Consider the following 15679-nt stretch of genomic DNA (forward strand, 5'->3'; position numbering starts at 1 on the left):
GCCCACCACTTTGTGCAAGTGTGCTCACTGCCCCCTAGTGCACGTCTTCACTAGTGTGTGGGTAGTGTTTCATTGCACGGATGGGTTAGATTGCCGAGGTGAAATTTAATTTAACTAATAAGGGTCATGTAGCTTAATCTAATCTAACAATTCAAAATCGATGCAGTTGAATTGGCATTTTCAAATCAGTGTGACGTGATGCATCAGTGAATTTTAATACCCCTAGTCACAGAAAGTAAGGAAAGTGGTCAGCCCTCTAAATTGGAGTGGTCTTAAATGGTTCAGTCTGTTAACGTGTGTGTGTGTTTTTTGCACCCTCAGCTGCAGTTTGCTAGCGAGCAGAGCGATGCTAGCTGGAGCTCAGCCAGTGCCAAAGACCTGGTCTTCCTTGTGCAGGTCTCCTGCCAGGTGAGTGGACAGACCAACAACATAGTGTGTGTATATATATATATGTAAAAAATAATCTCACTGAAGAACAGGATAAAGGCGGGCCTAACAATGCAAAGCAATAGATGGACTTAATGACAATGTGCTTATAATGTCATGCCTGATCGGTGTGTATATTTGCGTGCGTATGTATGTGTATATATGCATCTATATTTCAAAATGTGGAAAGCAGGAAAAAAAAAACTTTAATCCTTCTATGAGTCCAAAGTCCTATTGTATATTTTACTGTAATTTTATTCTTTATTCAGTTTTATTTTTACTAATTAAATGTTGCTCTCTCTCTCTCTCTCTCTCTCTCTCTCTCTCTCTCTCTCTCTCTCTCTCTCTCTCTCTCTCTCTCTCTCTCTCTCTCTCTCTCTGTGTGTGTGTGTGTGTGTGTGTGTGTGTGTGTGTGTGTGTGTGTGTGTGTGTGTGTGTGTGTGTGTGTGTGTGTGTGTGTGTGTGTGTGTGGGGAATGTAGGGTAAGACGTGGATGGTGCGCCGCTCATATGAAGAGTTCCGGACACTGGATGCTCATCTGCACCAGTGCATCTATGACCGGCGTTACTCCCAGCTACTGCCCCTGCCCGCACTCGCTGAGATTGGGGACAGAGTGGAGGTGAGTGGGGAACGGTTCCGTCTCAGGTTGGCCCCCTTTTCTCCTCCTAGCGCCACCTGTGTGGCTTCCGTTTAAGGCGGTCAGAATAAATCTCAGCTATGCAGTATGGAGTTCAGTGGCCACTTATGTAGGTCAGGATATATATTATGAGTGGCTGGTTATATAGGCTGTTATTGGGTTTTCAAGGATGAGACATTGCTTTCCTGTTTAAATGTGAGCACTAATGATGGCACGTGTCGGTTTTACATGCAACAGTCTGTAAGGAGGTCTGGCGCTTGTAATCGGTCACCTGTACATAAAGTTTTAAAGTGACCTGCTTTAATGACTGAAATGACCTGCTTTAATGACACAGTCTCTCTCTCTCTCTCTCTCTCTCTCTCTCTCTCTCTCTCTCTCTCTCTCTCTCTCTCTCTCTCTCTCTCTCTCTCTCTCTCTCGTGTTCTCACTCTCTCTCTCTCTCTCTCTCTCTCGTGTTCTCTCTCTCTCTCTCTCTCTCTCTCGTGTTCTCACTCTCTCTCTCTCTCTCTCTCTCTCGTGTTCTCTCGCTCTCTCTCTCGCTCTCTCTCTCGCTCTCTCTCTCGCTCTCTCGCTCTCTGTCTCTCTGTCTCTCTGTCTCTCTGTCTCTCTCTCTGTCTCTCAGATCTTCACCCCTATGCTCTCTGAGTACCTGAACCGTCTCTCCATGATCGTGGACAGTAAGCTGAACTGTGGGCCTGTGCTCACCTGGATGGAGGTGAGGAAAAAAGTATTCCTGTATATTATAACATAAGCTACACATAATAGCTGCATGCCAAAAGCTAAGCTGCACTCCAGGTGGGCTGCATCACTGTACCATCGAGAGCTGTTGCAATCAGCAAGATCCTTCAAATACGGATGAAAGCAACTACTACGTGTTATTTAATCCGTCCATCCGGCCTTCCTTCCTGCCTTCCTTCCTTACTTTCTCCATTTATTCCTTCCTTCCTTTCATCCCTCGATCTATCCATTTTAACATGTCATTTGATGTGTATTTCAGATTGACAATCACGGCAACCGGTTTCTGCTGAAAGAAGAGGCGTCTTTAAATGTCCCTGCGATTGCGGCAGCTCATGTGATCAAGCGATACACTGCCCAAGCCAGTGACGAGATCTCCATTGAGGTACCTGCAAATGTGGAAGACTTGTCCGTTAAAGGAATCTGCATTTTAGCTTTTTTTTTTTTGAAGAACATTGATGTTCATTTTTTTCTTGAAATTTTGTTAGTGCAAAAAAAACTTATCTCCATTTTTGTCACTTTTTACTTTTCCTTTACATTCAGTAAAACAAAATTATTGACGAATGGGCCAATAGAAATGCTCCAGAATCACTTGGAATAAAAGTACTTTACATTTAATTTACATTTAAAGTAATGACCCATTTTGCTTTCTTCTGTGAATTTGAAGGTTTTTTTTTTTTTTTTTTTCTTTGCAAAAATATTGGAAATATTTTCATGTGTCTCCACTTTGATAATTCACTTAACGGTAGTCCAAAATTTCAATATTACAAGTTGATAAAAAATTTTGTATTTTCTTATTGTTTAATTTCAAACTACACATCATGTACAAATAGCTTCTACAAAAATAACCCCCACAGTAATATTGATCGGCGTGCTAAGTGTGGCTAATGTGAGGTCCACACATCAGACGCAAGGTCCTCGGTAGGAATATCGATGTGTTGTCCTGTGCTTTGTCCTGCCCTCATTCTACACTTCCACAGCATGTCAGGTTCTGCTGTGCTGTCACCCTCTCCCCTTCTTCATCACCATCCTCTTCCTCTTTCATCAGGTCTATTCCTGTCCCCCCTCCCCAGTCCCTGCTCCATATAGACTGGCTCTTTCTGGGCCACAGAACAGGGTGACCTGGCACATTTAGAGTGCTCTCTCTCTATGTCTCTTTCACAGTGTCTATCTCTCTGCCTCTGTCTCTCTCTCACTGTGTTTCTCTATATCACTTTCTCTTAAATACTATTCAGACAGTGTTAGTTTTGCATTTCTCAGTGATTTTAGTCCTTTCCAAATCTGCCACATCAGGTGATGCTTCTTCAATGGTAATGATTTTACTCCATTTACCTGATATAAAATGAAAAGTAGAAATAACACAGATTGACATGTCGGTACATTTTCCATCCAATCTTGTTGGAAAGGAGGTTTTGTATATTTTCTTAAGGATAGAGGCATTCGAAGAAGCATTTACTTGCTCTTTTCATGGCCCAAATCAGCCCAGCATACTACCTCAAATGTACTGCTTTGAACATTACAACATATAAATGCTGTTGTCTCCTGCCTTTAAATTGTCCAGCTAATAACATTGCATTAATGTAGAACAGTAGAATTAGAATTAAGAACTATTTGTCACTGTGCTTGCACAATGTGAAATTAGACCTCTGCATTTAACCCATCCGTGCAGTGAAGCACCCACATACATGCACACTAGTGAACACACACGCTAGGGGGCAGTGAGCACACTTGCCCGGGGCAGTGGGCAGCCCTATCCACGGCACCTGGGGAGCAATTGGGGGTTAGGTGCCTTGCTCAAGGGCACTTCAGTCATGGACTGTCAGCCAAGGGGATCAAACCAGCAACCTTCTTTGTTCATTTTCTTTTTCTTTCAATATTTTTTTTGCCTTTTAGTAGTTTTTCCCCTTTTCTTGCTTTCTTTCATTTTCTCTCCGTCTCTCTGGATTGTTAAACTTTTTGTCTGTCATCTCTTCTTCTTTTAATCCGTCTTGTCTCTATAGTCACTGTTTTTTTTCCACATCTCTTTCTCTTTCAGTTGCCCACCCTCCCTCACTCCTTTCTTCGTCTCTGTTTTTTCCTCACAGTCTTCATGCATCTTCTCTCTGGTGAAAAGCAGGCACTGCTCTTTTTCTCACTGCCCACTTCCCTTATCTGGCAGAAGTTACGTGTGAGGAGAAGCAAACTTGTAGTGGGCAAGACCAGGCGTGTAGTGCAGCATGTTTTGGCTCAGCTCGTAGCTGTTGTGGCTGCATATTGTTTCAATTGTATCATGTTTTGTCTGCAACTCCCAGAGTCATGTATATTGACAGTTGTATTAGGCGCTTGCTTTAAAGTTGAACTTAACAAAAGCACAACTGTAAGATGCCAATCTTTGTTGGTTTAGTCTTGTATATCATTGTATTAAGAGTCTAGTCGTTTCAGCTACTGGTTGCTTTCTGTTGTTTCTAAAGGTTGGCGATATTTTGTCAGTGATTGATATGCCACCCAAAGAGGAGACCACCTGGTGGAGAGGAAAGCATGGCTTCCAGGTACCAGCATACAAACCCTTATAACTGTACTTGTTTTCCCATCACACAGAGCACCATCTTAGAAGAAGACCAGCAACAGGTGAAAGCTTGTAGATATGTTAACTGCTCCCCATCAGATTTCATTCACTATTGCCAGGGCCGCAACTTTGACAAAACGGCATGCTCTAATTCTATTTCAACATAATGTGTTAACTAATTGCTTTCCGCTATACCAATAAACACACTGATGAATCCTCAGTGTTATGCATTTCCAACTAAATTACATATTTAACCACTGCTAAATCCATTTCCATGTCCACTTGCGTCCTTCTGTAATGCGGCAGCGGTCTCTAGAGTCAGCCCCTGCCATTTTTGCTATATCCCTATATTTTGCAAGTTATGTTGAAGCAAAAAATCTGGACTTTGGGGGTCACTGAGAAATTTGAGAACCACTGACATAATGCATGCTGGGTATTGCTGGGAGAGAACAGTGAAGGACAAAAACACGAAAGGACGATACAAAATTGTTGAGTCTAAACTGATGAGGCTCAGATTCATACATATCAAATATCATATTTAATGCTAGTCTTAGGCCAATATGCTGTTTTCAACGTAGTCTTGAAACTCATGTAAATGATTTCTGCTTATTGGATAAAACATTCAGTGTTTAGTGTGTAGAGGGGCATATGCATATCGCAGCCCTGTGCAATACCAGTATTGCAAGGGCTGGTCTCATTATAACTATAAGCAAGCTATATATCGTGCATCCTTAATTTTGGCCTGTGTCTGAACGGTTTCCATGAGCAAGACCAAAGCTAAGCTCGAACGTTTTCTTTTTGCTCCACAGGTTGGCTTCTTCCCCAGTGAGTGTGTAGAGCTGATCAGTGAGAAGGTACCCCAGTCTGTTAGTGGTCCTACCACTAAACTAGGTAATGCACACCTTCACTTTTCTCTAATTGTGTATAAACTGGATATTTTTTGCACTGTAGACATTTATAACCCGAGTAAGTTGCTCTACAGTGCACCATTTAAACTTATAATGACTTGACATCTCAACAGTTGATTTTATACAGAAATTTCAAAAATCTGTGGAGTTTGTTTTTAACTGATTGCTGTTGCTGCCGTTGCAGAGGGAGATCCGGTCAGCTCCAAGCCTGGCGTTGCCAATGCACCTGGACCGCCTTCTCCCACTTCAGGTAAGATTGCAATTACTTGTGATTCTTTCTTCAAGTCCCTTGTCTCTACTTGCATCTTGTGCCAGCAAAAGAGGCTGAAATAGCTTTGCCTGTTTCTGTTGCTCCCAGTATTTTGACGTTCTTGCTGTTTGGAGGATTTTCGTGGCCTTGAGCTGAGATGTTTAGGCAGACAGAGCCTAAACTATTTTGCCTGTAACGAGGCTGCAAATTGTGCCAAGTCAAATGTTCACATGTGCTCTGTGTGTCTCTGAAGAGGCAGTACTGTCAGTATGATGGAGGTGCAAATCTGTGCTGTTCTGTGCAGTTGATGTGTCGTCAGATCACCTCAGCTTCTTAAAATGCTCCCTAAAGAAGGCAGCATTGAAGTGGATGCAGTTTGTTTGTAGCAATCCTGAATTCTCTTTGAGTCTTGTACTGTATGTTAGATTGTTTCCCTCTATTTCTTTGTTTCTTTCTTTTAGTTCTTCAGCCTTGGTTCCTAAGATTTGCTGGTAACATCTTCCGAGTTGAATATTAACACACATTCTCTGTAATTTGTGAAAAACGGCGCTACATTTCCTAACATTGCGTTGAGTTTGTGAGCCCCTTCGGAGCGTGTAACCAGGATTAGAGCCATTTATACAACGAGCAGACTGCGCGGAGAGCAGGAGTGGGTGGTGTGGAGAGCCTGACAAGTGGAGGTGGAGGAGTGGGCAGCTACCACACGGCATAAATCATATTGAAATCTTGTGATTATCTCTCTCCTCGCTCTAGAAAACTCAGGAATCTCGCTGTATAAATGAGAAGCTGTTGTTCTGTGTCCGGGATTTCATTTCTAGTACTGTTGTTTAGGCTTCTTCAGCCCCCACCCTAATCCTAATCTCTCTAACACATTCAACTGATCTGCTGCTTATTTACTTTAAAGGAATCCTTTACCCAAAAATGCTAAGGTTGCTGCTGATGAAGGAAAGCTAAGAAGGGGCCCAGCTGGCATTGTGCCAAAGAGATTGTTATTCTGTTAGTATTTTTGGTTGAAGTATTCCTTTAATCTCAAACCTTTAACAGTCCTTGTATACCATAACTACCATGGACCCAGTTAAAGGAATAGTTTGGTGGAAAATGAGAATTACTGGTTTTTCCCCTCTATACAACTGAAATCAATGTAGCCAAAAATGGTTTATGTTCGAAATTAGCTTCTTTAGTTTTGGAGCTGTGAGGCTGACATAGCCGAGTAGTGGAAGCTTATACTTTGCTAATTAGCATGATGCGAGCTTAATGTCTAAGTCATCATATATTTACCTCAAACCACATCACGAATTTCATTTCTGCTTGTTTGTTCGTTCATAAAAACACTTTTGATATCAATTTTGTTGTTTAGTCAATATTACAATATGTTAAACCAAATTATGCACTACAATTTACAGAAAAATGCCATATTGAATTTGATCCCTGTAGAGGGTGTGTTAACTTATTTTCAGTAAGAAAATAAAAAAATGCCATTTGACAAACTTTTGTATGTGATTTGCATTTATATAAAATCTAAAAATAATTATTGTACATAAATCAATTCTAGACATGTGATGTCATATCTTTGAGTGTCCACTTTTGTCCATTTTCATAAACATTAAAGTGTCAGGCATGGTTTGAGGAAGTGTTAGTGTCAGATGTGGTCATTGTGACACAGACATGCAGTTTCTATAATGCTAACTGGTGGGAAGGAAGCTTAAAGCTAAAAGAGCTTCAGACAAACTACATTTGGGCTAAGAGGGAATTTGTTTAAAGTCCATTTACAGTACATTTTCTTTAAACTATTGCTTTAATCGCTGACTTTTAAAGGATTAAGGGAAGTGTCTATCCATACCATAACTACTCTGCCCCAGCATGGGCCCAGTCACTACTGTCCATCTGTGTAGCTTTCACTACTGCTATTGAGAAATATAATGACTGTAGTAACTTACGGTTGACCTAACGTCATATTTGCACAAATGCCATACACAAGCAGTGTCTTCTCTGAGCAAACCTGAGCAGATTATTATATATGCATCAAAACTCACAGCCAGGAGAGATAAAGGTGCATTTTGTATTTTCAGTGGTTCAGCTATCTCGCCTCCGGGTGTCTCATTGCATCCTGGAGAGGAGCTGGAGAACCACTTGTTTTCTGCCCATTTGCCAGTTTGTCACATTAGCTCTCTTGCGCCCCCTTTTGTCAGTGTCCAAGAAACACGGCAAGCTGATGGGTTTCTTGCGCACCTTTATGAAGTCCAGACCCAGCAAGCAGAAACTGAAGCAGCGGGGCATCCTGAAGGAGCGGGTCTTCGGCTGCGACCTGGGAGAACACCTCCTCAACTCCGGGCAAGACGGTAAAGCATGGGCTCTCTGCTCTGCCCACAAATGCATTTTTTTCGTAGCAGCTGTTCCGAAGTTGGAGAGGTTTTAAAGAATGTTGGAAAAATTCACGTTCAGTCTAATGAGAAATTGTACCATACAAAAGTTTTTTAATAAAAAGGCTTATTAAAATGATGTATATTTTGTGTGCACGTGGAAGGTCGCACTCTAAGGATAGATTGATGGTAGGCTTTTTTTTTTTTTTAAATCACGTCATTCAAACATTTGCATGCTGGCAAATTTATTATTGAGATTTCCAACCAAATTTCGATTAGCTCCAACAACTTTGTCCAGCTCGCTAGCAAAGTATTTTAACTGAAGTGTTATGGAGCTTTTAAAAATATCACATAACATTCATATAAAAGTTATGATGCTCACAAAAAGTTGAAAAACAAAAATTAGAGCTGTTGAACAGAAAACAGCAAAGAAGGACCAAAACCCCAGTGTTACAGTATTTATAGATCACTACAGTTTCTCATTAGATTGAAAGTGCTTTTTGCTAGTGTTCTGTAATGCTTGTCCAAACTTGCATCAGTTCATACCAGAAAATGCACATTTGAATGTCTGAAATAATATAAATACTGAGGAACCTCCCAGTATTTATGTTGTTTTCTGGTTTCATATTTCTTATTGTTCATCAGTTGTTCTCAGAAATGTCTTGTAACAAAATGTGTTGTAGGGCATCAAAACTTTTCATATATGATGTTAGGCCTCCTGCTTCCATTACTTGGAAACAATGCTTCATAATAGTGTTATAAATGAAACAAATGTCCTTTAGTTTAAGGCCCTTTGTTTTATTGCAGTGTTTTTCACTTCTTAAGTTGTTTACAAATGCACAAGTAAATTTGCTCAGTGCTCTATGTGGGTAGCCTTCAAGTGTTACTGCCAGTTTTTAGCAGTCTCGAAATTGTTTCCTCATTAAATAGTTCATAATACTATGAGGTAAGCTTGTTTTATCTACAGGCTCGCACTGATGGCAAGAATTTGTGGGTACTTATTATCGATTGATTTTATAGGCCAATGTTTTCCATGTCATACTGGTGATTCTATTTTGACCCCTCTGTGTTTGTTAATTTAGTTCCCCAGGTATTAAAGAGCTGCTCTGAGTTCATAGAGATGCACGGCGTTGTGGACGGCATCTACAGACATTCTGGAGTTTCCTCCAACATCCAGAAGCTCAGGTTAGTCTGCTGTTTCTGAACCCAATTCACAAACACAGTTAGCGGAGTATATGATTTGTTGTGTTACTAAATGTTTCTGCATACAGAAAGTCTTTTAAAATGTGTTGACGGCTTAGATAAGTTTGCCTTTTATATGTATATGAATGAAGATGGTGAAATGAGTGTTTTAATTATATACTATACACAACCTACATCTGTGCATATTATAGGTTACCTACTTAATGATTTTGAGTAGCTTTCTAATAAATGCACCCTTAAAAATCCCCCCAAAGGTTTGACTTGTCCTCTATTTCGAGCTTAAAGTAATAGTTCATAAACACTAGCTGGGATTGAAAGCTGATGATAACTAGTCAATGTACTGTTATCTAACTTTGGGTTGAATTTGTCGTTTCACTCGGTACTGTCTGTAGGCACGAGTTTGACAGCGAGAATGTTCCGGACCTAACTAAAGACGTGTACATGCAGGACATTCACTGTGTCGGCTCTCTCTGCAAGCTGTACTTCAGAGAGCTGCCCAATCCGCTCCTCACGTACCAGCTCTATGACAAGTTTGCTGTGAGTTTTCAAACACTTGTTCCTTCACCAGAATCATCATTCTCTGATCTGTGCTGTTGCTTAGTCTCAGATGCGGTGCTTGCATACGGAGTTATGCATGTTGAATCAATAGTTTTGAAAAAAAAAAACGAATTTAAAGCGCATAGAAATTGCATTCGTTTAATTGAAATACACCGTAATGAGCTCTTCAGTATGACCCTTTCTGCCACCAGTGGTTGTCTATGGTGATTGCAAGCCTATATGCTTGATTTTTATCTGTTAGAGAGGGATAAGACCAACACCTGAACTAAATAATTAGGTGGGTTGTCTGCATACTTTTGGCCATATTGTATTTTTGATACAGATCAGTGTGCAACTATCATGAGCATATATTTATCTGATATAATTTATTATGAAGATGTTGAACTCTTGATTTGTAGCTTGTTCTAGGCATGTATATGTATATGCAAGTGTACAAGTGTTTGTCTCTATAGGACTGTATGGGGGAGATGACTGAGGATGAGCGCATGGTGAAAGTGCATGATGTCATCCAGCAGCTACCTCCTCCCCACTACAGGTACTCGCACTTTAGATCATTGGTGCCAACCTTAAGGCAGAAGACACCATTCATTCACTCTCACAAAGGGAATTGTTTTTCTTTAAAATTAAATTGTGATGTGAACAAAGCAGTTTGATGGAGAAAGTTCAGTGTTCACAGTGGCGGTGATGGGAGCCCAACATCCAAATATGCCTAAAAAAATTATAATAATATTGTTTGTTAGATGTGAGAACATTTAGGCAAAATAGTGCCCACAAAAATGTTTTCTTTTGGACTTACCACTGTTTTACTACTGATAGCATCACATGTAAAATGTATAAGACAGATGTAGATTCACTGATCATTTTGGATAGTAAATTAGGTGGTTATTTGCATTGTCACTGTGACCTGATTCCTATCACCAATTAGTTAAAGGAGCAATATGTAATATATTTGCTGTACTAAATCATAAATTGACTGTGATATGTCATCAAAGATTAAGGAAATATGTTGAAATACTGGCTTCTCCAACAACACTACTAAAGTATGTTCTCCTTGGAAATTTCCATTTGAAAACGTGAAGTCGGTTTGTGTTTTGGCCTATGTTCCCACCCCCTGCCTGTTTTCCAGTACCATTTAGATATTTCAGGTTGCCAGATATGAAACTAATTGTCAGGCAAACACAGCAAACTGCAGCCATGAAAGCCAACAAACAAACTAACTGGATCCTGACCTAAAGAAAGAATAAGCTCCTTATAAAAAGTTTTATGACCAGAGACATAATAAAAAGTGAGTGAATTTCGTTGATGCATTTTAAAAAAATGGCACAGCCGTCTAAGCATTGACTGTATCATCAGGAGATTGCAAGTTTGATCCCGGGTGATGCTGCAGCCATCCGTAGCCAGGAGTCCAAGAGAGGACAATTGGCCTCTTCAGCTGTCCAATGACATTGCATGAGTGGCAGTTCGAAAAGAAGTGGTTGGTTTCACAGGTCTCGGAGGAAGCCTCTTAGCGTTGATGCTATCATGTGATTGGGGGAGTCCTAACTAGCGGATGGAATTGGAAACGAATAAATTAGGGAGAAAATTGGGGGGGAGAAAAAAAAATGGAGACAGTTTAGGGGAGTGCTGAGTTGGCTGATTTTCTCCTGAACATTTGAGCTTCTGCTAAGTTTAGCTAAACTTATCTAATGCATCACAGGTACTAGTAGTGATGGGCATTTTAAGTAATTTCAACATTCAAGTACTCGCAATCATATTCTGTGGTGCATGTGCTGCTGGGTCATCAAGTTGGGTTCCTATACTCCAGCTTCATGCTCCGATTTTCCTGTTCCACCTTAAATGCAGCAGCAGCCTGAGGTGCCAGAATGTAACTGCTGCGCCATGTAAGATGAGAAGCTTTCAGAACAGTGGGCTTTTGTTTTCAGGATAACGGCCTTAGCTTTGACTGTAGAGAGCCAGCCATGCATCTAGCTAACACGGAGTTCTAAAAAATCCATGTGCAGCTGGTGCTCATGTGGATTTGCACACAAAAAAAAACCATTGCAAACATATACATTAGCTGATGAACTTGGTGTAGTACCCGTTGTCCAATGCCATTGTCAGAGTTTAATGTTGCACTTAGTCATGCACATTCAGTGTCCTCAAACTGGCAACCCACATCAGCGTTGAGTCTGGGGGGGAGGAGGAGGCGAGGGGCAGACAGCTCTCTCCAAAGTTTTGAATTTGCGGTACCAGTTTTAAACGCCTGCTGTCAGTGTTACATATTACTCCTTTAATAAATTTCTGTACAATTTTACATCACAGCGGTTTGAATAACTGTTTACATTTCTTGTCTTTAATGATTACCGTGCATGTCTTTCTCAGGACGCTGGAGTACCTCATGAGACATCTAGCCTTGCTGGCCACCAAGAGTGAGAAGACCAACATGCATGTTAAAAATTTGGCCATTGTCTGGGCCCCAAACCTGCTCAGGTGACCATTCTTTTGCTTCCTCTGCATAGTTAACACCAGTTTCCTACACATACATTATGGTTTTGGAATGAACTGCAGTAGCTGTGGTCATTCGTCATTGAAGATGACTCTGTCTTAGTCAAGGTTTATGTGTACTGTACTGAACTTTTTCTTTTTTTTATATTTCATATAGCCACAGTATGACAAATTCAGGCCAGAAAGCTAAGCCCTGCAAGGAACCAGTTATTTTAGTTCACTGGACAGTGCATAGTTTCTTTAGAGAGTTGAGTCATTTCCTGAAGTGTAATCATTTATGGTCTGCATTCTATTTATTGTTAGAAGTCTTTTTTTTTTCTTTTTGCAGGGTCTGCAATTTGTGGTTGGAAGCATTACATTCTGCATGCTCTCTTGAGTGTGCATTGGTGCACAATGCAGGGAAAGGCTTTATTACAAAGAGAAACACACTAAAGCACTGTCTGAGTTGGATTAGTTTTATCAAGGGATGTTCTGTAATGTAATCTGTTGGAAAATTGACTGGATGAATTGTATGGAATGTAATACATGTCTAAATTCCAAAAATTGAAAGAGGCAGCCTGGATGTGCAAGCCAGGTTTAGTTATTACATTACGGTGCAGCCAGTTTGACCAAATTAACGTTAATGTGGGAGTTCCATGTTCAGCCAATTACAGAACGTTATTTACTCTGCAGCCATTATTGTCACATTTGTGTAAACTATATTCTCGATTTGATTTGGAATATAAATCATAGATCCTGCCACTAACCTCTTAAATTACAATACATATGTCCTAAAGCTGTTTGATGTGGACATGCAGTGTTCAATAAATCTTGAGTTCAATAAATATCAGAATGATAGTAAGAGAACTGAATTTCTGATTTAAAACAGTGGAAATGCAACAATTACAGACTTTTTGGGTTTTTTGGTTTTTTTTTTTTTTTTTCTGAAACACATCCAAAGTTGGCCAAAACTAGGCTTTTCAGTCCTTTTCTCCCACACCAAGCTTTTCGGCTTCTGCTGCACGTCCCTCTCTTCCGCTCTGTTACCTCTCTGCTCTTTTTAAAGATGCCCACGCTGTCGTTGCCAGATCAGCATCAGCTGGCTCATGAGCATCTGAGCTAAAAGAGAACAAGAGCTTGTTGCTCTGCCTCCGTCACCTGGGCAGTGCACAGTAGGCAGGTCTCAGGACTCAGGACTTGTGCCGTCCCACTCTCCCTTGTGGATTTCATTCTCTCCCAACTGTCTTAATAGAGTTTTTGGGCTCAGATTTCAGGCCCCGCCTTCCTGCCCGCTCTCGTGGCAGTCATAGGGGCCCGGGGGATGGGTGCTTGCCACAGTAATTAAAGACAAGTTCTTCTTCTTTAAGGAAATGATAAAACAATACAAAAGTCCCCAATATTACTGCACGAAGTGCTAAATGAAGAGAATGAAACTAAGAGTTACTTCCAACAGAACTGCAAGCACATAGAGTTCCACTGAGCAGACCTATGTACTACAGAAATATCCATACATTGAGGCAGGTTTGTTGTGATGGTTTCCATTACTGCCACACGCCTTTCACACATTAATTTCAAAAATCACATTTGAGGCATTTTTATAGTTTAGTCCATTGTGGCTGGAATAGGTTTTAGAGCTGTTTTTTTGGGGGGGGGTGTGTTTTGTAATTGGCTCTATAGCAGAGTGGTTAAGTCACTTACTCCAGGAGACTGGGAGGGATGCTTTAATACTAGAACTGTTCTTAATGCTGTGTTCTCACAATTCCATTACTTTGGTGATATGCACATGTAACTTAATTTGATTACTTCTGTCTTCACAGCCTTGAACTCTTTTTATTGTGATGATAAAAAAAAACATTAACCATTCATCCTTAGTACCTCCTCAGGTAAACCTAAACAAGCTCGAATTGGAATAAAAGACAGAAATGCTGAGGTTTGCCTTTTGCTGTGTGCCCCAGGTCTAAGGAAATCGAGGCAGTGGGGCTCAGTGGAGCTGACCCATTTAAGGAGGTGCGCATCCAGTCTGTGGTGGTGGAGTTCCTGCTCACCAATGTGGATGTGTTGTTCAGCGACTCTTTCACGTCAGTGGGCCGTTTCAGCGCAGGTACGTCTTGACCCACTATCACTTGCTTTGTATATGTCACAAGCCTTGCTCAGTTCCGATTTTAGGCTCAGATCTGATCTCCGCATTAACTTTTTGCAATTTTTTTTTATGTTTGTGCTCCTGCTGACATGCACTGGATAATGATGATGGTGACATGCACATTCACAGTGAATGTTTGCTGCATGGAGTTCAATTGGACAGCTTTCCTTTGTCAAAACGACCCAGTATTGGACATGTGTCCGATATAGGACCCATATGCAAGTGTTTCTTTATGCAGGCAGCTCAGATGACCTCTCCAACTTGAACTGGAAAGATTCTCTGCAGTCTGAACAGCAAAAAGCCACATGAACTCAGGCTTTTTCCCTCACTCAGATTTAAGCCACATTTGTATGTTTAAGTTTGGAATCTGTTTTAAATTGAATCTCTGGACTGTGTGACACAGTTCAGGCAAATCCGATCAGATTTCTCTTTTCTTCTCACCATCATTCTTTGCACGGTGCTTCTTGACAACAAAATCAAACTATCCAAATCCGATTCTGTTGCTTGTATCATGCAATGTGGAGACAAATGCAATTTGCCCTGCTGTGTGAACAAAGCCAAGGTGGCTCAAGTGTGAATTGAAAAGATGAGAGATTTAAAATTACGCTACAAATCAGATCTGTATCTCATTTAGGCAGAAATTTGCAGTGTGTGCATTAGTTTCTCAAGAGCATCGCATTGTGAAGACTAGTTTAAGCACTGGAAACAGATTCTCACTTTACCATCTAATAGCAACCTTGGTTTACAATGCTTTTCTGTCTAGTTGTTGTCATCACTTTTTCGTCTTTTCCCTGCCGTCCCGTCTAACGCTTGAATAGACCTCTCCTGTCTTTTGTAGGCTCCAAACAGCAGCACCAAACAAACATCTGTTGCTCAGTATCTGCTTAAATGCTTACGGTTGTTGTGTTTGCAGTACTTTGTTCAAAATGAGATTACAGTCTGTCTTTATGTCTTGCTGATGTTTGCCTGAGGCCTTTTTGTTTTACAGCTGTTTTAGTCTCCCGACAAGCCAACTGCTGTGAATATCTTCATGCTTTCAAGTGTAACAGATCTGCAAAAACCTGTTTTAATAATGCACAGCTGCCACTGAGAGGTGCTTCTGCTCTTTTTCCATCATTCAATGTCATGAAATAATAATATGCAACCCATGTGAAATACATTTGTCTCTTAAAATGACACAATGGTAAGAAAGTGCAAGATTTATGTAATACGCATGTATTTTGCATTGAGTTTTAAGATTTTCCTGAAGTCTTCTATTACAGGTCGTGGTTTGAAAGTGGTTTGGTTTTACTATATTTAGTATCCTTTAATTTATTATAGTGTCCTAAATCATGGTGGGTACCTAGGCTGCTCAAAGTTGGCCCTCAAGGATGTTTGATTTGGCCCATCAGAATGTTACCCTCACTCTACAGACAGGGAACATATTACTGTTGTCTGAAGAAAACCTTGTTTTT

The 15679-nt window shown here is 40.6% G+C and overlaps 1 protein-coding gene across 7 annotated transcripts in view; it reads left to right on the forward strand.

The window, feature by feature from the left end:
* The window catches only part of arhgap33 (Rho GTPase activating protein 33), an 89512-nt gene that overhangs the window by 59833 nt on the left and 14000 nt on the right, over nt 1-15679 (forward strand). For 5 of the 7 annotated variants that reach the window (XM_037533921.1, XM_037533924.1, XM_037533920.1 and 2 more), the window contains 14 exons: nt 322-408; nt 908-1045; nt 1686-1778; nt 2061-2183; nt 4249-4326; nt 5153-5234; nt 5436-5501; nt 5963-5992; nt 7691-7840; nt 8944-9046; nt 9457-9601; nt 10075-10157; nt 11984-12091; nt 14041-14186. In XM_037533921.1, the coding sequence (XP_037389818.1) occupies nt 322-408; nt 908-1045; nt 1686-1778; nt 2061-2183; nt 4249-4326; nt 5153-5234; nt 5436-5501; nt 5963-5992; nt 7691-7840; nt 8944-9046; nt 9457-9601; nt 10075-10157; nt 11984-12091; nt 14041-14186 (1432 nt within the window). The remainder of the gene's footprint in view (nt 1-321; nt 409-907; nt 1046-1685; nt 1779-2060; nt 2184-4248; nt 4327-5152; nt 5235-5435; nt 5502-5962; nt 5993-7690; nt 7841-8943; nt 9047-9456; nt 9602-10074; nt 10158-11983; nt 12092-14040; nt 14187-15679) is intronic. The other 2 variants (XM_017715671.2, XM_017715670.2) reach the window with 1 other exon arrangement.

Source organism: Pygocentrus nattereri, chromosome 24 (assembly GCF_015220715.1).
Source record: "Pygocentrus nattereri isolate fPygNat1 chromosome 24, fPygNat1.pri, whole genome shotgun sequence".
NCBI lineage: Eukaryota > Metazoa > Chordata > Actinopteri > Characiformes > Serrasalmidae > Pygocentrus > Pygocentrus nattereri.